Genomic DNA, 20,614 nt, shown 5'->3' with positions numbered 1-20,614 from the left:
GAGCCCTGGGACAGCCCCTGCAGCAGCAGGGTGACACCCGAGACACCTGGGGGGACACGGGGACAGTCACAGTGTCACCGAGAGCCCTGAGACCCTCAAAACTGCCTGGTGCCACCTCAAAGAGCAGCAGGGGACGGTGACAGGAGTGTCACCTGCCAGGTGCCACTCCCAGTGCCACCAGCACAGTGCCCACCTTGCACCCGGGGCCAGCTGTCACTGCCCCACAGGTGACAATGGGGACAATGGTGACAATGGTGACACCCACCTTGCACCCGGGGCCAGCTGTCACTGCCCCACAGGTGACAATGGGGACAATGGTGACAATGGTGACACCCACCTTGCACCCGGGGCCAGCTGTCACTCCCGGGGAGGTGACAATGGGGACAATGGGGACAATGGTGACACCCACCTTGCACCCGGGGCCAGCTGTCACTCCCGGGGAGGTGACAATGGTGACAATGGTGACAATGGTGACACCCACCTTGCACCCGGGGCCAGCTGTCACTGCCCCACAGGTGACAATGGGGACAATGGTGACAATGGTGACAATGGTGACACCCACCTTGCACCCGGGGCCAGCTGTCACTGCCCCACAGGTGACAATGGTGACAATGGGGACAATGGTGACAATGGTGACACCCACCTTGCACCCGGGGCCAGCTGTCACTGCCCCACAGGTGACAATGGTGACAATGGTGACAATGGTGACACCCACCTTGCACCCGGGGCCAGCTGTCACTCCCGGGGAGGTGACAATCCTCCTGCTCCGGGATCAGCCGCTCGTCCACCTCGATCACCTCCTCGTAGAGCACGTCGGGCATGGCCACCTCCTGTGGGGACACCGGGTGACACAGGGTGACATCAGCCCAGTGACACCGCGGGGACATGGGGCAGGACTGGGGTGGCACCAGGACAAGAGTGGGACAGAACAGGGACAGGGGTGGCACCAGGACAGGACAGGGACAGGATTGGGGTGGCACTGGGATGGGACTGGCATAGGACAGGGACAAGAAAGGGACAGGAATGGGATGGCACCAGGACAGGATTGGGACAGGGACAGGATTGGGACAGGGACGGGACAGGGGTGGCACTGGGACAGGATTGGGATGGCACCAGGACAGGAGTGGGACAGGGACAGGACTGGGACAGAATAGGGACAGGGGTGGCACTGGGACAGGATTGGGATGGCACCAGGACAGGACTGGGGTGGCACCGGAGCTGGGGCTGGGACAGGGACAGGAGCGGGATGGGACAGGGACAGGACAGGGACAGGAGTGGGACAGGAGCGGGATGGGACAGGGACAGGACGGGGACAGAAGCGGGGTGGCACCAGGACAGGACTGGGGTGGGACAGGAGTGGGACAGGACATGAGGGTGGCACTGGGGAGGGACCACAGTGGCATTGGGGTGGCGCTGCGATGGCAGCTGGGGGACAGGAGCAGGACAGGGACAGCACCGGGGGACACTGGGACAGCACTGGAGCGGCATCGGGGTGGCACTGGGACAGCTCCGGGACAGGACGGGGACAGGAGTGGCACAGGACAGGGAGGACACGGCCACGGCACCAGGGTGGCACAAGGGCTGGCACAAGGACGTCACCCCCCAGACACACTGTGTCCCCACTGTGTCCCCACTGTGTCCCCACTGTGTCCCCACCGTGTCCCCACTCTGTCCCCACCGTGTCCCCACCGTGTCCCCACTGTGTCCCCACCGTGTCCCCACCGTGTCCCCACCGTGTCCCCGCTGTGTCCCCACCGTGTCCCCACTGTGTCCCCACCGTGTCCCCGCTGTGTCCCCACTGTGTCCCCACCGTGTCCCCGCTGTGTCCCCACTGTGTCCCCACCGTGTCCCCACCGTGTCCCCACCGTGTCCCCGCCGTGTCCCCGCCGTGTCCGCCCGCCGGTGTCCCCATGTCCCCTGTCCCCTGTCCCCTTCCCTGTGTCCCCCATGTCTTGTGTCCCCCCCGTGTCCCCGGTCCCCTGTCCCTTATCCCCCCCAGTATCCTGTCCCCTCCATGTCCCCCATGTCCCCCTGTCCCGTGTCCCTTGTGTCCTGTGTCCCCCTGTCCCCCTGTTCCTTGTCCCCCCCCGTGTCCCCGTGTCCCATGTCCCTTGTCCTGTGTCCCCCTGTCCCGTGTCCCCCCCCGTGTCCCCGTGTCCCCTGTCCCTTGTCCCGTGTCCCCCCGCCTCTGCTGGCCACGGGCCAGGCCTGGCCCCGAGCCTGGCCCCGCTCACGGGACAGGGACAGGGACAGGGGGACAGGGACAGGGGACACGCCAAGGACACGCCAAGGACATGCCAAGGACACCCAGCCGGGCCCAACACGGGGCCACGGACACGGGACAGGGGACACAGGACGGGACACAGGGGGACACGGGACAGGGGACACTGTGAGGAGAAACTGTGGGGGGACACAGGGGGGATACTGAGCCCCACAGCAGGGACACCGTGGGACACACAGGGACACGGTGCCAGCCTGAGAGGGGACACAGGGACAGCTCAGGAGGGGACACCATAGGGCACACAGGGGACACGGTGCCAGCTCAGGAGGGGACACAGGGACAGGTGGTGGGGACACCGTGGGACACACAGGGACATGGTGCCAGCTCAGGAGGGGACACTGTGGGGCACACGGGGAGGGGACACAGGGACAGGGTGGATGGGGACACTGTGGGGCACACAGGGGACACGGTGCCAGCTCAGGAGGGGACACTGTGGGGCACAGGACACACGGTACCAGCCTGGGGGGGACACACAGGGACAGCGTGGGACACACAGGGACACGGTGCCAGCTCAGGAGGGGACACCATAGGACACACAGGGGACATGGTGCCAGCCTGAGAGGGGACACAGGGACAGGGTGGTTGGGGACACTGTGGGACACACAGGGACACGGTGCCAGCTCAGGAGGGGACAGCATGGGGCACATGGTGCCAGCTCAGAAGGGGACACAGGGACAGGGTGGTGGGGACACTGTGGGGCACACGGGGAGGGGACACAGGGACAGGGTGGATGGGGACACTGTGGGGCACACAGGGGACACGGTGCCAGCCTGAGAGGGGACAGCATGGGGCACAGGACACACGGTGCCAGCTCAGGAGGGGACACTGTGGGGCACAGGACACACGGTGCCAGCCTGGGGGGGACACCCGGGGACAGCGTGGGGCACACAGGGACACGGTGCCGGTCACAGGAGGTGCCAGCCCCGTGCCAGGCGGCCACGGGTCACCGAGGGGACACCGCGTGGGACATCACGTGGGTCAGCGCGGGGACAACGAGGGGACACCGTGTGTGTCACCAAGGGGGTCAGTGTGGGGACACTGAGGGGACACCAAGGGGACACTGAGGGGGTCAGTGTGGGGGACACAGAGGGGACACTGTGGGGGTCACCAAGGGGGTCAGTGTGGGGACACAGAGGGGACACGAAGGGGACAGGACCAGATGAGGGACCAGGTATAGGAACAGGTGAGGGCACAGGTGTGTGCCCAGGTGTGCCCAGGTGTGCCAGATCTGCCCAGGTGTATGTAGAGGTGAGGGCACAGGTGTGTACCCAGGTGTGCCAGCTGTGCCCAGGTGTGTGCCCAGGTGTGCCAGCTGTGCCCAGGTGTGTGCCCAGCTGTACCCAGGTGTGCCCAGGTGTGCCAGCTGTGCCCAGCTGTGCTCTCACCAGGTCGAAGAGGCGGGGCCGGGCCTGGGTGCCGATGTGCAGCAGGTGTCGGGGTGGGTTTGGGGCTGGGTTTGGGGGTTCAGGTGTGTACCCAGGTGTGTGCCCAGGTGTGTGCCCAGGTGTGCCCAGCTGTACCCAGCTGTACCCAGGTGTACCCAGCTGTGCCAGCTGTGCTCTCACCAGGTCGAAGAGGCGGGGCCGGGCCTGGGTGCCGATGTGCAGCAGGTGTCGGGGTGGGTTTGGGGCTGGGTTTGGGGTACAGGTGTGTGCCCAGCTGTGCCCAGGTGTACCCAGCTGTACCCAGGTGTACCCAGCTGTGCCCAGCTGTGCCAGCTGTGCTCTCACCAGGTCGAAGAGGCGGGGCCGGGCCTGGGTGCCGATGTGCAGCAGGTGTCGGGGTGGGTTTGGGGCTGGGTTTGGGGGTTCAGGTGTGTGCCCAGGTGTACCCAGCTGTGCCAGCTGTGCCAGCTGTGCTCTCACCAGGTCGAAGAGGCGGGGCCGGGCCTGGGTGCCGATGTGCAGCAGGTGTCGGAAGCCGCGGGTCACGGCCAGGGCCGCGCGCTCCCCCCGGCGCTGCAGCAGCGCGTTGGTGGCCACCGTGGTGCCCATGCGGATCCACTGGATCCGGGATCCGTCCAGGGGCTCCTCCCGGGGCAAGGGCACCCCCAGCTCCTGCGGGACCCCAGAATTCACCCAGAGAGACCCCAGAATTCACCCAGAGAGACCCCAAAATTCATCCAGAGACCCCAGACCCATTCAGGGACCCCCAGCACCTCCGGGTGCCCATGCGGATCCACTGGATCCGGGATCCATCCAGGGGCTCCTCCCAAGGCAGGGGCACCCCCAGCTCCTGCGGGACCCCAAAATTCACCCAGGGATCCCCAAAATTCACCCAGAGAGACCCCAGACCCATTCGGGGACCCACACCGCCATTCAGGGACCCCCAGCCCCCCCAGTGCCCATGCGGATCCACTGGATCCCAGATCCATCCAGGGGCTCCTCCCGGGGCACCCCCAGCTCCTGCGGGACCCCAAAATTCACCAGGGAGACCCCAAAATTCACCCAGGGAGGTCCCAAAATTCACTCAGAGAGACCCCAGAACCATTCGGGGACCCCCAGCCCCATTGGATCCACTGGATCCCAGCTCCTGCGGGATCCCAAAATTCACCCAGAGAGACCCCAAAATTCACCTGTGGGACCCCAAAATTCACCCAGAGACCCCAGACCCATTCAGGGACCCACAGCCCCTCCGGGTGCCCATGTGGATCCACTGGATCCCAGATCCATCCAGGGGCTCCTCCCAAGACAGGGGCACCCCCAGCTCCTGCGGGACCCCCAAATTCACCAGGGATCCCCAAAATTCACCTGTGGGATCCCAGACACCCCCAGCTCCTGTGGGAACCCCCCCAAAATTCACCAGGTCGACCCCAGACCCAAAGCAACACCCCCAGCTCCTGCGGGACCCCAAAACTGAGCCCCAGACCCATTTGGGGACCCCAGACCCACAGCAGGACCCCAGACCCATTTGGGGACCCCCAGATCTCCTTGGGGACCCCAGACCTATTTGGGGACCCCAGACCCTTTTGGGGACCCCAGACCCATTTGGGGACCCCTAGACCTCCTTGGGGATCCCAGACACACCTGGAGACCCCCAGACCCATTTGGGGACCCCAGACCCATTTGGGGACCCCAGACCCACTTGGGGATCCCAGACCCACCTGGAGACCCCCAGACCCATCTGGGACCTCCAGACCCATTTGGGGACCCCCAGACCCATTTGGGGACCCCTAGATCTCCTTGGGGACCCCAGACCCATTTGGGGACCCCAGGCCCATTTGGGGACCCCAGACCCATTTGGGGACCCCAGACCCACTTGGGGACCCCTAGCACGGGGTGGGGCAGGGGGTCCAGGCAGGCCCAGGGCTGGGGCAGGTGGGGGGGGGGCCCGGAGGGGTCTGGGGGGGTCCCCTTGAAGGGGGGGGTCCCGGGGTTTCCCACGGGGGTCTCTGGGAGAGGCATTTGGGAGGGGGGTGGTTCCCAGTGGGTTCAGGGGGGTCCCGGTGAGTTCCTGAGGGGGGGTCTCGAGGGTACTTGGGGCGGCCTATGGGGGTCTGGGGGGTTCCCAGAAGGGGGTCCTGGGGCGGCCTATGGGGGGGTCTCCCCCATGTGCTGTCCTGGGATGTTCCCGGTGGGCTCTTTTGGGGGGTCCCGGGGGTCCCAGCAAGGCACTTGAGGGGTCCCGGGGGTCTCCCTGCTATCCCCGCCGTGGCCTGGGGGTCCCGGGGGTCCCGTTGTGTCCCCTTGTTGTCCCCGCCGTGCCCCGGGGGTGCCCCCGCTGTCCCCTCGCTGTCCCCGCTGTGTCCCCGCCGTTCCTCGGGGGTCCCGTTGTGTCCCCCCCGTTGTGTCCCCCCCGTTGTCCCCGGGGCCCGCACCTCCTGCAGGACGCGGCGGATGCCCTCGGTGGGCGCGTCCCGGTACGCGGGGTCCTCGGAGAGCAGCTTGAGGACGCGGACGCGGCCGCCGGGGCAGCGGGCGAACACGTCCGTGAAGGTCCCGCCGCGGTCGATGGCGAACTGGAACCCGGCGGGGCCGAGCGGGGCCGCCATGGTGGGACCCGGACTGGCACCGGTACCGGGATCGGTACCGGGATCGCGGAGCGGCGGCGCTCGGGGCCGGTCCGGACCGGCCTGGGCAAGGTCAGCGCTGGCCGGACAGGGGTCAGCGGCGGCGGGCAGAGCGGAGCCGCCCGCTCCGGCCCGCTCAGCGCTCGCTGCCGCCCGGTGACGGTGGGACACGGGCTCGGCGCTGGCTCGGTGCCGGTTCTGACCCGCTCCGAGCGCTCGGGGACGGCCGGCGGTGCCCGCTCGGGACCCGGACCGGGACCGGGACGGCCCGGGAAGGTTCGGCCGTGCCCGAGGGGGGGGTCCGGGGGTGCTGCCGCTCCGCCAGGGGGCGCTGGGGTCGCTCCGGTGCCGCCCGGTCCCGTTCGGTGCGGCGAACCGGCCGAGGGGGCGGGGCCTCACGGGGGGCGGGGGCGCCAAGGGGCGGAACCGGGACACCGACTCCGTGGGGGCGTGGTCTCTACGGAGGGGCGTGACCGAATGGGGCGTGGTCTGTGGTGGGAGTGCGTCACAGGGGGCGCGGCCTCTGTAGGACAAGCCCGCGGGGGCGTGGCCTGAGCCGCGGGAGCGTCAGGGGGGCAGCGCCTCCCATTGGCGGGCGTCTCGCGCGGTGCACGCCGGGAGTTGTAGTCCGGCTCCTCACGGCGCGCACGTGCATTAACGGCCGCGCGCGGGGCACGCCGGGAGTTGTAGTCCGGCCCCACACGCTGTGCCGGCGGCGGTACCGGCATGGCGGGGCTGGAGCTGGTGTCGGACGCGGGGTTCCGGGCGGACGGGCGGCGGCCGGACGAGCTGCGCAAGGTGCGGGCCCGGCTCGGGGTGCTGGCCCGGGCCGACGGCTCGGCCTACCTGGAGCAGGGCAACACCAAGGTGCTGGCGGCCGTGTACGGCCCGCACGAGGTGAGCGGGGCCCGGGGCTGCGAAACCCCCCCTCAGGGCCTGTGAACCGCCCCCCTGGGGCTTGTGAGCTCCATCTGGGCTTGTGACCCCCCCCCCTCAGGGCTTGTGACCCCCCCTCAGTGCCTGTGACCCACCCCCAGTGTCGCTGCCCCCCTCCCCGTGGGGTTTTCAGGGTCCCCCATTCTGAAACTCCCCCTCCCCAATTTGTGCCCCCCTTCCCTCTGTGTCCTAGGACCCCCCCCCCATTTCTCTCTCTCACCCCCCCAGCTGTGGGGGTCTCACAGCCCCCCCCCATGTGGGTGTCTCCCCCCACTCTCTGCTCTTTCCCCTCCAGGTTCAGGGGTCCCAAGCCAAGCCTCCCCCCCCCATATGTGGGTAGCCCCCCCCACTCACTCCCAGCCCATTATTCCCCCGCAGGTTCGGGGGTCCCGAGCCAAGGCCCCCCCGGACCGGGCCCTGCTCAGTGTCCGCTGCAGCTCGGCCCCGTTCGCCGGGGGCGGCGAGCGGCGCCGGCGGCCGGCGCAGGGCGGGACCGACCGCAGGTCCGGGGAGCGAGCGCTGCTGCTGCGGGGCGTGCTGGAGGGAGCCGTGCTCGGCCAGCTCTACCCGCGCTCGCAGATCGACGTGCACGTCCAGGTGAGTCTGGGGGGGGGTTTGGAGGGGTCCTGGGGTGGGTTTTGGGGGGTCATGACAGGATTTGGGGGAGTCCTGGCTCCTTGGGAGGGAGCCGTGCTCAGCCAGCTCTACCCCCACTCCCAGGTCAATGTGCACGTCCAGGTGAGTCTGGGGGGGTTTGGGGGATCCTGGGGGGATTTAGGAGTCCTGGAGGGGCCGTGCTCACCCAAGTGTCTGTGGGGTTTTGGGGTGATTTGGCTGTTTTTGGAGTGTCCCTGACCACAGGTGCTGCAGGTAGATGGGGGCAAGCTGGGGGCCAGGCTGGGGCACAGAGGGTCCGTGGGATTTTGGGGTGCATTAGGGGATGTTTTGGGGGGTGTTTGGGGGGTGTTTGGGATGATTTGAGTTGTATTTTGGGGTGTCCCTGACCGCGTGTCCCCCCTCAGATCCTCAAGATGGACGGGGGCGAGCTGGGGGCCCGCATGAGCGTGGCCCAGCCGGTGCACACGGGATCTGTGGGGTTTGGGGGCGTTAGAGGGGGTGTTTTGGGGTATCTTGGGATCTTTTAGGGTGATTTGGGTGTTTTTGGGGTGATCCTGACCCCTGTCCCGCCCCCCCGCCCCAGGTTCTCCAGGCAGATGGGGCCAAGCTGGGGGCCAGCGTGAGCACTAGGCTGGGGCACACAGTGACTATGGGATTTTGGGGTGTTTTAGGGGACATTTTAGGGTGATTTTGGGTGTTTTTGGGGTGTCCCTTACCCCTTGTCCCCCCCCCACAGGTTCTCCAGGCTGATGGGGGCGAGCTGGGGGCCAAGGGGGGCACAGCTGGGCTGGGGCACACGGGGTCTGTGGGGTTTTGGGGTGATTTGGGTGTTTTTGGGGTAGTTTAGGGGATGTTTTGGGGTGTCCTGACCCCCTGTCCCCCTCAGGTCCTCCAGGCAGACATGGGCGAGCTGGGGGCCAGTGTGAGCGTGGCCAGGCTGGGTCACACGGGATCTGTAGTGGTTTCGGGGATGTTTAGGGTTTGTTTGGGGATGTTTAGGGTTTGTTTGGGGATGTTTAGGGTTTATTTTGGGGTCACCTTGACCCCTGTTTCCCCCAGGTTCTCCAGTCTAACAGGGGTGAGTTGGGGGCCAGCATGAGCGTGGTGGGGCTGGCGCTCCTGGGGCACACGGGGTCTACGGGATTTTGGCTGAATTTTGGGATGTTATAGGGGATATTTTGGGGTGACCCTGACCCTGTTCCCCCAGGTTCTCCAGGCCGATGGAGGCGAGCTCGGTGCCAGCGTGAGCACAGCCAGGCTGGGGCACATAGGATCTGTGGGATTTTGGGGTGTTTTTTAGGATATTTAGGGATACATTGGGGTGACCCTGACCCTGTTCCCCCAGGTTCTCCAGGCCGATGGCGGTGAGCTCGGTGCCAGCGTGAGCACAGCCAGGCTCGGGCACATAGGATCTATGGGATTTTGGCTGATTTTTGGGATGTTATAGGGGATATTTAGGGATACTTTGGGGTGACCCTGACCCCTGTTTCCCCCAGGTTCTCCAGGCCGATGGCGGTGAGCTCGGTGCCAGCGTGAGCGCGGCGGGGCTGGCGCTGCTGGACGCGGGCGTGGCGCTGCGCGGGGCCGTGGTGGCCGGGTCGGCCGGGCTGGCCGAGCCCCCGGCCGGGCCCCCGGTGGCCCTGAGTGACCTGAGCGCGGCCGAGGAGGCGGCCGGGGGCCCCAGGCTGGCCGTGGCCACGGTGGCGGGCAGCGGGCAGCTGGCCCTGTGCCAGCTCAGTGCCCGCCTGCACCAGGAGCGGCTGCGGCCCGTGCTGGACGCTGCCCAGGCCGCCTGCCAGGGGCTGCACGCCGTGCTGGACAGCGTGGTGAGGGCCAGGCTGCGCCAGGACACCGCCATGGAGCACTGAGTGACCGCCCCAGGACACCGCCATGGAGCGCTGAGTGACCGCAGTGACCACCCCAGGACACCGCCATGGAGCGCTGAGTGACCGCCCCAGGACACCGCCATGGAGCACTGAGTGACCGCCCCAGGACACCGCCATGGAGCACTGAGTGACCGCCCCAGGACACCGCCATGGAGCACTGAGTGCCCGCCCCAGGACACTGCCATGGAGCGCTGAGTGACCGCAGTGACCACCCCAGGACACCGCCATGGAGTGCTGAGTGACCACCCCAGGACACCGCCATGGAGCACTGAGTGACCGCCCCAGGACACCGCCATGGAGTGCTGAGTGACCACAGTGACCGCCCCAGGACACTGCCATGGAGTGCTGAGTGACCACCCCAGGACACTGCCATGGAGTGCTGAGTGACCACCCCAGGACACTGCCATGGAGTGCTGAGTGACCACAGTGACCACCCCAGGACACTGCCATGGAGTGCTGAGTGACCGCCCCAGGACACCGCCATGGAGCACTGAGTGACCACAGTGACCGCCCCAGGACACTGCCATGGAGCACTGAGTGACCGCCCCAGGACACCGCCATGGAGTGCTGAGTGACCACCCCAGGACACTGCCATGGAGCACTGAGTGACCGCAGTGACCACCCCAGGACACTGCCATGGAGTGCTGAGTGACCACAGTGACCACCCCAGGACACTGCCATGGAGCACTGAGTGACCGCCCCAGGACACCGCCATGGAGTGCTGAGTGACCACCCCAGGACACTGCCATGGAGTGCTGAGTGACCACAGTGACCACCCCAGGACACTGCCATGGAGTGCTGAGTGACCACAGTGACCGCCCCAGGACACTGCCATGGAGTGCTGAGTGACCACCCCAGGACACTGCCATGGAGCGCTGAGTGACCACAGTGACCACCCCAGGACATCACCACAGAGCGCTGGCCATCACAGTGACCACCAAGGGGACATTGCCATGGGTCAGTGACTGAACACAGTGACCACCCCAGGACACTGCAATGGAGCAGTGACCAGCACAGTGACCACCATGGGGACATTGCCATGGCACAGTGACCAGAGTGACCAGCAGAGACACCACCATGGCACAGTGACCACCCCAGGACACTGCCATGGAGCACTGACCACTGTGGGGACACCACCATGGCACAGTGACCACTGTGGGGACACCAGGACACTGCCATGGAGCAGTCACTGACCAGAGTGACCACTGTGGGGACATGGCTGTGGAACAGGGACTGCCATGGCACAGTGACCACTGTGGGGACACCGTGGGGACACTGCCATGGCCGAGTGACCTGGGGGACCCTGTGGTGACCAACTGACCCCTGGGGGCTGCAGCATCACACCACTGCAGTGACCAGTCCTGGGGACCCTGCAGTGACCAGTCCTGGGGACACTGGAGTGACCCTGGAGTGACCAGTCCTGGGGACCCTGGAGTGACCAGTCCTGGGGACACTGGAGTGACCCTGGAGTGACCAGTCCTGGGGACACTGGAGTGACCAGTCCTGGGGACACTGGAGTGACCCTGGAGTGACCAGTCCTGGGGACACTGGAGTGACCAATCCTGGGGACACTGGAGTGACCCTGGAGTGACCAATCCTGGGGACACTGGAGTGACCAGTCCTGGGGACACTGGAGTGACCCTGGAGTGACCAATCCTGGGGACACTGGGGCTGTGACCAATCCTGGGGAGACACTGGGGACACTGGAGTGACCCTGCAGTGACCGGTCCTGGGGACCCTGCAGTGACCAATCCTGGGGACACTGGAGTGACCCTGCAGTGACCAATCCTGGGGACACTGTAGTGACCCTGGAGTGACCAGTCCTGGGGACCCTGGAGTGACCAGTCCTGGGGACACTGGAGTGACCCTGCAGTGACCAATCCTGGGGGGACACTGGGGACACTGGAGTGACCCTGCAGTGACCAGTCCTGGGGACCCTGTAGTGACCAGTCCTGGGGACACTGGAGTGACCCTGCAATGACCAATCCTGGAGGGACACTGGGGACACTGGAGCTGTGACCCTGCAGTGACCGGTCCTGGGGACACTGGAGTGACCCTGCAGTGACCAATCCTGGAGGGACACTGGGGACACTGGAGCTGTGACCCTGCAGTGACCAATCCTGGGGACACTGGGGCAGTGACCAATCCTGGAGGGACACTGGGGACACTGGAGTGACCCTGCAGTGACCGGTCCTGGGGGGACACTGGTGACACTGGAGCTGTGACCCTGCAGTGACCAATCCTGGGGGGGACACTGGTGACACTGGAGCTGTGACCCTGCAGTGACCGGTCCTGGGGGGACACTGGTGACACTGGCGTGTGACCCTGTGTGTTTGGGGTGTCACCATGGCAATAAAGGGGGTGTGTCACTGCCCTTCCGTGTCCCTCTGCGTGTCACCTGTGTGCTCTGGGCGTGTCACCCCCCTGCCCGCCCCCCTCCCCACCGCTGCTCCCCCCTTGTGTCACCTGTGACACCCCATTGTCCCCAAGCTGTCCCTGTCACCTGCCTTTGCCCAGAACCCCTTTTGTGCCCCCAAACCCCCCGGGTTCCCCCATTTTGTGCCCCCAAGCCCCCCGACTTTGCCCCCAAACCCCCTGTTTCCCCCCCCTTTTTTGCTCCCGTTTTTTCCCCGCTTTTGTGCCCCCAAACCCCGATTTTTGCCACCTTTTTTGCCCCCAAGCCCCCCGTGTTTCCCCCCTTTTGTACCCCCAAACCCTCCTTTCCCCCCCTCCTTTTGTGCCCCCAAACCCCCCAGTTTTTTGCTCCCTTTTGAACCCCAAAACCCCCCAGGTTCCCCCTTTTTTACCCCCAAACCCCCCATTTTTTTGCCTACTTTTTGCCCCTTTTTGTGCCCCCAAACACCCTGGGGTTCCCCCTTTTCTTGTCTCTTTTGTACCCCCCAACCCCCTTTTTTTGCCCCGAAACCCCCATTTGCCCCCATTTTTTGCTCCTTTTTTTCCCCCAACCCCACCTTTTTGCTCCCTTTTGTGCCCCAACCCCCCCGGTTTTGCCCCATTTGTGCCTCCAAACCCCCCCATTTTCCCCCCTTTTTTTGCTCCCTGTTTTGCCCCCAAACCCCCTGATTTTGCCCTTTTTTTGCCCCCGTTTTTCCCCGTTTTTGTGCCCCCAAACCCCCTGGATTCCTCCGTTTTTTTGCCTCATTTTTCCCCCAAACCCCTCGTTTTCCCCCCATTTTTACCCCCTTTAACCCAAACCCCCCGGGTTCCCCCCTTTTCTGCCCCCCTTTTCCCCCCAAATCCCCGTTTTTTCCCCCCTTTTTTCCCCCTTTTACCCAAATCCCCGTTATCCCGTGGCCCCGCCCACATCCCAGTGGCCCCGCCCACATCCCGATGGCCCCGCCCCTCGCCCCGCCCTCCGCGTGGCGCCCCCTGGCGGGGCGGTGCCCGCGATCGCTGTCTCGGCGCTCCGCTCCCCGCCCTGGCCGCGCGCTCCGGCTGCGATTAAGCGGCCTGGCCCTGCCGTGCCTCGCAGGTTTTGGGGGATTTGGGGATTTTGGGGCATTTTGGGGTTTTTGGGGGTGCCGGAGGGCACAGGAGGGTGCGGGGCAGGGAGCTGTTCCGTGTGGGGGCTGTGGGGTGAGGGGAACGCGGTGTGGGGGCGGGAGCGAGGACAGGGCCCGGGCCTGAGGGGGGTTTGGGGGGCAATGAGGGGGATTTGGGGTGTCCATGGAAGTGGGGAGGGGCTTGGGGGAGCCCTGAGGGATTTTGGGGGCTCTGTGGGGTCTTTAAGAGCTCTGTGGGGTTCGGGGGTCCATGGGGTGGGTAAGGGGCTCTGTGGGGTTTTGGGGGGCTCTGTGGGGTTCGGGGGTCCATGGGATGGGTGAAGCGTATTTGGGGTCTCTGTGGGGTCTTTGGGGCGTCCTTGGAGCGGGGAAGGGTCTTTGGGGGCTCTGTGGGGTCTCTCTAGGGTCTCTGTGGGGTTTTTGGGGTCTCTGTGGACTCTGTGGTGTTGGGGGGGGGGGGTTCTGTGTGGTCCCGGTGCCCTCCTGACCCCCATATTCCCCCCATATCCCCCCCATATCCCCCATATCCCCCCATATCCCCCATTTCCCCCATATCCCCCCATATCCCCCCCATATCCCCCATATCCCCCCATATCCCCCATATCCCCCATATCCCCCATATCCCCCCATATCCCCCATTTCCCCCATATCCCCCCATATCCCCCCCATATCCCCCATATCCCCCCATATCCCCCATATCCCCCATATCCCCCATATCCCCCCATATCCCCCATATCCCCCATATCCCCCATATCCCCCCATATCCCCCATATCCCCCATATCCCCCATTTCCCCCCCATATCCCCCCCATATCCCCCATATCCCCCCTATATCCCCCCCATATCCCCCCCATATCCCCCCATATCCCCATATCCCCCCCCATATCCCCCCATATCCCCCCCATATCCCCCATATCCCCCCCATATCCCCCATATCCCCCATTTCCCCCATATCCCCCATTTCCCCCACAGCTCCGGGTCCATGGGGCTGCTCTCAGACCCGCAGTGCCGGCGGGCGCTGGCCCGGCTGCTGCTGAGCCTCAACACCCCCCTGTGGTGAGTGAGGGACCCCAAAAACACCCCTGGGGCACCCCAAAACATGGGGAGGGGCTGGGGGGCACCTCAACACCCCCTGTGGTGAGTGAGGGACCCCAAAATACCCTGAGGGGACCCCAGAACATGGGGAGGGGCTGGGGGGGACCTCAACACCCCCACTATGGTGAGTGAGGGACCCCAAAATACCCTGGGGACCCCAAAATCCCATGGGGGGGGCTCAACACCCCCCTGTGGTGAGTGAGGGGCTGGGGGCACCCCAAAAACACCCCCGGGGCACCCCAAAACCTGTGGGGCCTGGGGGGGAACCCAGCTATAGTTGGGGTTCCCGCTTCTGGTGGGGACACCCCAACACCCCCCTGGGAGCACCCCAAAACACGGGGGGGACCCCAAAACCCCGCTGGGGAATGGGGGGCTCTGGGGGGAAAGTCCTTGGGGTGAATTTGGGGTTACTTGTGGGGTGTCAGGGGTCATTTTTGGGGTGTCACTGGTGGCTTTGGGGTGGCACTGGTGGCTTTGGGGTTATTTCTGGGGTACCAGTGCCCATTTTGGGGTGTCCCTCACAGTGTCCTGAGTTACCTGTCGGGGCTCACGTGGTTCCTGCTGTTACCTGTGCTGGGTTTGGGGTGTCACTGATGGATATGGGGTTATTTTTGGGGTGTCACTGATGGTTTTGGGGTGTCACTGGTGGCTTTGGGGTGTCACTGGTGGTTATGGGGTTATTTTTGGGGTACCAATGCCCATTTTGGGGTGTCCCTCCCAGCATCCTGAGTTACCTGTCGGGGCTCACCTGGGTTGTGCTGCTGCCCCCCGCACATACCTGTGCTGGCTTTGGGATGTCACTGATGGGTTTGGGGTGTCACTGATGGTTATGGGGTTATTTTTGGGGTACCAATGCCCATTTTGGGGTGTCCCTCCCAGTGTCCTGAGTTACCTGTCAGGGCTCACGTGGTTCCTGCTGTTACCTGTGCTGGGTTTGGGGTGTCAGGGCTGGCTCTGTGCTGGCTTTGGGGTGTCACTGGTGGCTTTGGGGTTATTTCTGGGGTGTCACTGATGGTTTTGGGGTTCCCCCTGCAGTGTCCTGAGTTACCTGTCGGGGCTCACCTGGTTCCTGCTGCTGCCCCCCGCACATACCTGTGCTGGCTTTGGGGTGTCACTGATGGTTATGGGGTTATTTTTGGGGTGGCACTGATGGGTTTGGGGTGTCACTGGTGGCTTTGGGGTTATTTCTGGGGTGTCACTCATGGTTTTTGGGGTGTCCCTCACAGTTACCTGTCGAGGCTCACCTGGTTCCTGCTGTTACCTGTGCTGGATTTGGGGTGTCACTGATGGTTTTGGGGTGTCACTGGTGGTTTTGGGGTTATTTCTGGGGTGTCACTGATGGTTTTGGGGTGTCCCTCCCAGTGTCCTGAGTTACCTGTCAGGGCTCACGTGGTTCCTGCTGTTACCTGTGCTGGCTTTGGGGTGTCAGGGCTGGCTCTGTGCTGGCTTTGGGGTGGCACTGGTGGCTTTGGGGTTATTTCTGGGGTGTCACTGATGGTTTTGGGGTTCCCCCTGCAGTGTCCTGAGTTACCTGTCGGGGCTCACGTGGTTCCTGCTGTTACCTGTGCTGGCTTTGGGGTGTCACTGATGGTTATGGGGTTATTTTTGGGGTGTCACTGGTGGCTTTGGGGTTATTTCTGGGGTGTCACTGATGGCTTTGGGGTGCTGATGGTGATTTTGGGGTTCCCCCTGCAGTGTCCTGAGTTACCTGTCGGGGCTCACGTGGTTCCTGCTGTTACCTGTGCTGGGTTTGGGGTGTCACTGATGGCTTTGGGGTTATTTTTGGGGTGTCACTGATGGCTTTGGGGTTATTTTTGGGGTGTCACTCATGGTTTTTGGGGTGTCCCCTGCAGTGTCCTGAGTTACCTGTCGGGGCTCACGTGGTTCCTGCTGTTACCTGTGCTGGCTTTGGGGTGGCTCTGTGCTGGGTTTGGGGTGTCACTGATGGTTTTTGGGGTGTCACTGGTGGTTTTGGGGTTATTTCTGGGGTGTCACTGATGGTTTTGGGGTTCCCCCTGCAGTGTCCTGAGTTACCTGTCGGGGCTCACCTGGTTCCTGCTGTTACCTGTGCTGGCTTTGGGGTGTCACTGATGGTTATGGGGTGTCACTGATGGCTTTGGGGTGCTGATGGTGATTTTGGGGTTCCCCCTGCAGTGTCCTGAGTTACCTGTCGGGGCTCACGTGGTTCCTGCTCCTGCCAGCCCTGGCCCCCCGCACGTACCTGTCTGAGAACGCCATGGGCTCCACCATGGTGGGCGAGGGCTCCGACCTGGGGGCCCGGGCACTGGCGCTGGCCCGGGAATTCGGGGGGCACAAGAGGAAAGCGGGGTGAGAACGGGGGGATCTGGGCTTTGGGGGGTTTGGGGTTGGGTTTGGAGGGTTTGGGGTCCGGTTTGGGGGGTTTGGGATTGGATTTGGGGGGTTTGGGGTCAGGTTTGGGGGGTTTGGGGTCAGGTTTGGGGGGTTTGGGATTGGATTTGGGGGGTTTGGGGTTGGGTTTGGGGGGTTTGGGGTCAGGTTTGGGGGGTTTGGGGTCAGGTTTGGGGGTTTGGGGTTGGGTTTGGGGGTTTGGGATTGGGATTTGGGGGGTTTGGGGTCAGGTTTGGGGGGTTTGGGATTGGATTTGGGGGGTTTGGGGTCAGGTTTGGGGGGTTTGGGGTCAGGTTTGGGGGGTTTGGGGTCGGGTTTGGGGGTTTGGGATTGGATTTGGGGGGTTTGGGATTGGGGTTTGGGGGGTTTGGGGTCAGGTTTGGGGGGTTTGGGATTGGATTTGGGGGGTTTAGGATCAGGTTTGGGGGTTTGGGATTGGATTTGGGGGATTTGGGGTCGGGTTTGGGGTTTGGGATTGGATTTGGGGGGTTTGGGATTGGATTTGGGGGGTTTGGGATTGGGATTTGGGGGTTTGGGGTTGGATTTGGGGGTTTGGGATTGGATTTGGGGGGTTTGGGGTCGGGTTTGGGGGGTTTGGGGTCAGGTTTGGGGGGTTTAGGGTTGGGTTTGGGGGTTTGGGATTGGATTTGGGGGGTTTGGGATTGGATTTGGGGGGTTTGGGGTCAGGTTTGGGGGGTTTGGGGTCGGGTTTGGGGGTTTGGGATTGGGATTTGGGGGGTTTGGGGTCGGGTTTGGGGGTTTGGGATTGGGATTTGGGGGGTTTGGGATTGGATTTGGGGGGTTTGGGGTCAGGTTTGGGGGGTTTGGGGTCGGGTTTGGGGGTTTGGGATTGGATTTGGGGGGTTTGGGGTCAGGTTTGGGGGTTTGGGATTGGGATTTGGGGGGTTTGGGGTCAGGTTTTGGGGGTTTGGGGTCGGGTTTGGGGGGTTTGGGGTTGGGTTTGGGGTTTGGGATTGGGATTTGGGGGGTTTGGGGTCAGGTTTGGGGGGTTTGGGGTCGGGTTTGGGGGTTTGGGGTTGGGTTTGGAGGGTTTGGGGTCAGGTTTGGGGGTTTGGGATTGGGATTTGGGGGGTTTGGGATTGGGATTTGGGGGGTTTGGGATTGGATTTGGGGGGTTTGGGGGGTTTGGGATTGGATTTGGGGGGTTTGGGGTTGGGTTTGGGGGGTTTGGGGTCAGGTTTGGGGGTTTGGGGTCAGGTTTGGGGGTTTGGGGGGGGGGACAGGCCGGGGACTTTGGGGGACACAAGAGAAGAGTGGGGTGAGAACGGGGGGATTTGGGGTTTGGGGGGTTTGGGGTTGGGTTTGGGGCTGGATTGGGGGATTTGGGGTTGGGTTTGGGGGGTTTGGGGAGGAGGGTTTGGAGAGGGGGGACAGGAATTTTGGGGGACAACTGGAGAGCAGGGGGACCCCTTTGGGGTTTGGGGGAGTTCTAGGGGGGTTCCCATCCCCACTCCTGGTTGGAGAGGCTGGAGAAGGGATTTGGGGAGGGCTCGGGGTGCCCCAATCCCCTATTAATTTATAGGGGAATGCCCGTGGGGTGGCTGGAGCAGAGCCTGTGGGGCTCAGGGAAGGTTTGGGGCTCAGGGAAGGTTTGGGGTGCCCCAATCCCCTATTAATTTATAGGGGAATGCCCGTGGGGTGGCTGGAGCAGAGCCTGTGGGGCTCAGGGAAGGTTTGGGGTGCCCCAATCCCCTATTAATTTATAGGGGAATGCCCGTGGGGTGGCTGGAGCAGAGCCTGTGGGGTTTGGGGACGCTCTGGGGTGCCCCAATCCCCCATTATTTCCCATATATTTTATAGGGGAATGCCCGTGGGGTGGCTGGAGCAGAGCCTGTGGGGCTCAGGGACGCTCTGGGTGCCCCAATCCCCCGTTATTTCCCATATATTTTATAGGGGAATGCCTGTGGGGTGGCTGGAGCAGAGCCTGTGGGGTTTGGGGACGCTCTGGGTGCCCCAATCCCATTATTTCCCATATATTTTATAGGGGAATGCCTGTGGGGTGGCTGGAGCAGAGCCTGTGGGGTTTGGGGACGCTCTGGGGTGCCCCAATCCCATTATTTCCCATATATTTTATAGGGGAATGCCCGTGGGGTGGCTGGAGCAGAGCCTGTGGGGCTCAGGGAAGGTTTGGGGTGCCCCAATCCCGTTATTTCCCATATATTTTATAGGGGAATGCCCGTGGGGTGGCTGGAGCAGACCATGTTCCAGCTGGGGCTCGAGGTCCATCGCCAGCCCTTCAGCCGCACGCTGCCCTTCCCCGACGAGGCCCACGAGCGCTACGTACTGGGGGAACTGGGAGCACTGGGAGCACTGGGACACTGGGAATGGGGACTGTGGGAACTGGGAGCACTGGGAGCACTGGGAGCGGGGACTGGGGGGACTGGGAGCACTGGGAATGGGGACTGGGAGCACTGGGAATGGGGGGGACTGGGAATGGGAACTGGGAGCACTGGGAGCACTGGGAGCACTGGGAACGGGGACTGGGGGGACTGGGAGCACTGGGAATGGGGACTGGGAGCACTGGGAATGGGGACTGGGGGCACTGGGAGCACTGGGAGCACTGGGAAAGGGGACTGGGAATGGGGACTGGGAGCACTGGGAGCACTGGGAATGGGCACTGGGAGCACTGGGAATGGGCACTGGGAGCACTGGGAATGGGGACTGGGGGCACTGGGAGCACTGGGAACGGGGACTGGGGGAACTGGGAGCACTGGGAATGGGGGGGACTGGGAATGGGGACTGGGAGCACTGGGAACACTGGGAATGGGGACTGGGGGAACTGGGAATGGGGGGACTGGGAGCACTGGGAATGGGCACTGGGAGCACTGGGAGCACTGGGAATGGGGACTGGGAGCACTGGGAATGGGGACTGGGAGCACTGGGAATGGGGACTGGGGGAACTGGGAGCACTGGGAATGGAGACTGGGGGAACTGGGAGCACTGGGAGCACTGGGGACACTGGGAATGGGGACTGGGGGGGACTGGGAATGGGGCTCCCTGTGTGATTCCGGGGTGTCCGTCTGTCCCTCCCCAGCTGGTCCGTGGCGCCGACGTTTTCGGGGTGCTGTGGGGATGTCGGGGTGTTTTGGGGATGTTGGGGTGTTTTGGGGTCTCTGGGTACATTTAGGGCTCCCTGTGTGATTCCGGGGTGTCCGTCTGTCCCTCCCCAGCTGGTCCGTGGCACCAACGTTTTCGGGGTGCTGTGGGGATGTTGGGGTGTTTTGGGGTCTCTGAGTGAATTGGGGCTCCCTGTGTGATTCCGGGGTGTCCGTCTGTCCCTCCCCAGCTGGTCCGTGGCACCAACGTTTTCGGGGTGCTCCGAGCCCCCCGCGCCGCCAGCACGGAGGCGCTGCTGCTGCTGGTGCCCTGCTCCGAGGGCAGCAAGAACAACCAGGCCGTGGGGCTGCTGCTGGCCCTGGCGGGCTTCTGCCGAGGTTGGGGGGTCCTGGGGGGTCCTGGGGGTCCTGGGGGTGTCCTGGGGGGTCCTGGGGGTCCTGAGGGCTGCTCTGAGGGACCCCACAATGCCCAGGCCGTGGGGCTACTGCTGGCCCTGGTGGGGTTCTGCTGAGGTCTGGGGGGTCCTGGGGTGTCCTAGGGGGGTCCTGGGGGGCTGATGGGGGTCCTGGGGGGGTCCTGGGGGTGTCCTGGGGGTCTAATGGGGGTCCTGGGGGTGTCCTGGGGGGTCCTGGGGGTCCTGGGGGCTGCTCTGAGGGACCCCACAATGCCCAGGCCGTGGGGCTGCTGCTGGCCCTGGTGGGGTTCTACCCAGGTCAGGGGGGTCCTGGGGGTCCTGGAGGGCTGATGGGGGTCCTGGGGGGGTCCTGGGGGGCTAATGGGGGTCCTGGGGGGCTAATGGGGGTCCTGGAGGGCTGATG

At 64.3% G+C, this 20,614-nt stretch overlaps 3 protein-coding genes across 3 annotated transcripts in view; 2 read left to right on the top strand and 1 right to left on the bottom strand.

The window, feature by feature from the left end:
- OPLAH (5-oxoprolinase, ATP-hydrolysing) overlaps positions 1-6,674 on the bottom strand; it is a gene marked incomplete at its 3' end in the record, with an annotated part of 41,869 nt that extends 35,195 nt beyond the window's left edge. The window contains 3 exon segments of the mRNA XM_036404418.1: positions 716-830; positions 4,147-4,338; positions 6,099-6,674. Coding sequence (XP_036260311.1) covers positions 716-830; positions 4,147-4,338; positions 6,099-6,272 — 481 coding nt within the window.
- Positions 6,675-6,949: 275 nt separating this feature from the next.
- On the top strand, positions 6,950-12,104 carry EXOSC4 (exosome component 4). The gene is made up of 3 exons (XM_054514081.1): positions 6,950-7,187; positions 7,605-7,823; positions 9,341-12,104. Exons 1-3 carry the CDS (start codon positions 7,017-7,019, stop codon positions 9,710-9,712), a joined length of 762 nt encoding a protein of 253 aa, XP_054370056.1. The 5' UTR covers positions 6,950-7,016; the 3' UTR covers positions 9,713-12,104.
- Positions 12,105-13,194: 1,090 nt separating this feature from the next.
- GPAA1 (glycosylphosphatidylinositol anchor attachment 1) overlaps positions 13,195-20,614 on the top strand; it is a 29,459-nt gene continuing 22,039 nt past the window's right edge. Inside the window, exons 1-5 of the mRNA XM_036404456.2 lie at positions 13,195-13,223; positions 14,226-14,309; positions 16,503-16,676; positions 18,908-19,019; positions 20,026-20,173. Of these exons, the coding sequence (XP_036260349.1) occupies positions 14,236-14,309; positions 16,503-16,676; positions 18,908-19,019; positions 20,026-20,173 (508 nt within the window). The 5' untranslated portion in view covers positions 13,195-13,223; positions 14,226-14,235. The remainder of the gene's footprint in view (positions 13,224-14,225; positions 14,310-16,502; positions 16,677-18,907; positions 19,020-20,025; positions 20,174-20,614) is intronic.

This window comes from Molothrus ater, chromosome 1 (assembly GCF_012460135.2).
Source record: "Molothrus ater isolate BHLD 08-10-18 breed brown headed cowbird chromosome 1, BPBGC_Mater_1.1, whole genome shotgun sequence".
Classification (NCBI taxonomy): Eukaryota; Metazoa; Chordata; class Aves; order Passeriformes; family Icteridae; genus Molothrus; species Molothrus ater.
Note: the sequence above shows the minus strand (reverse complement) of the source record. Positions and strands in the feature narration are given on the sequence as shown.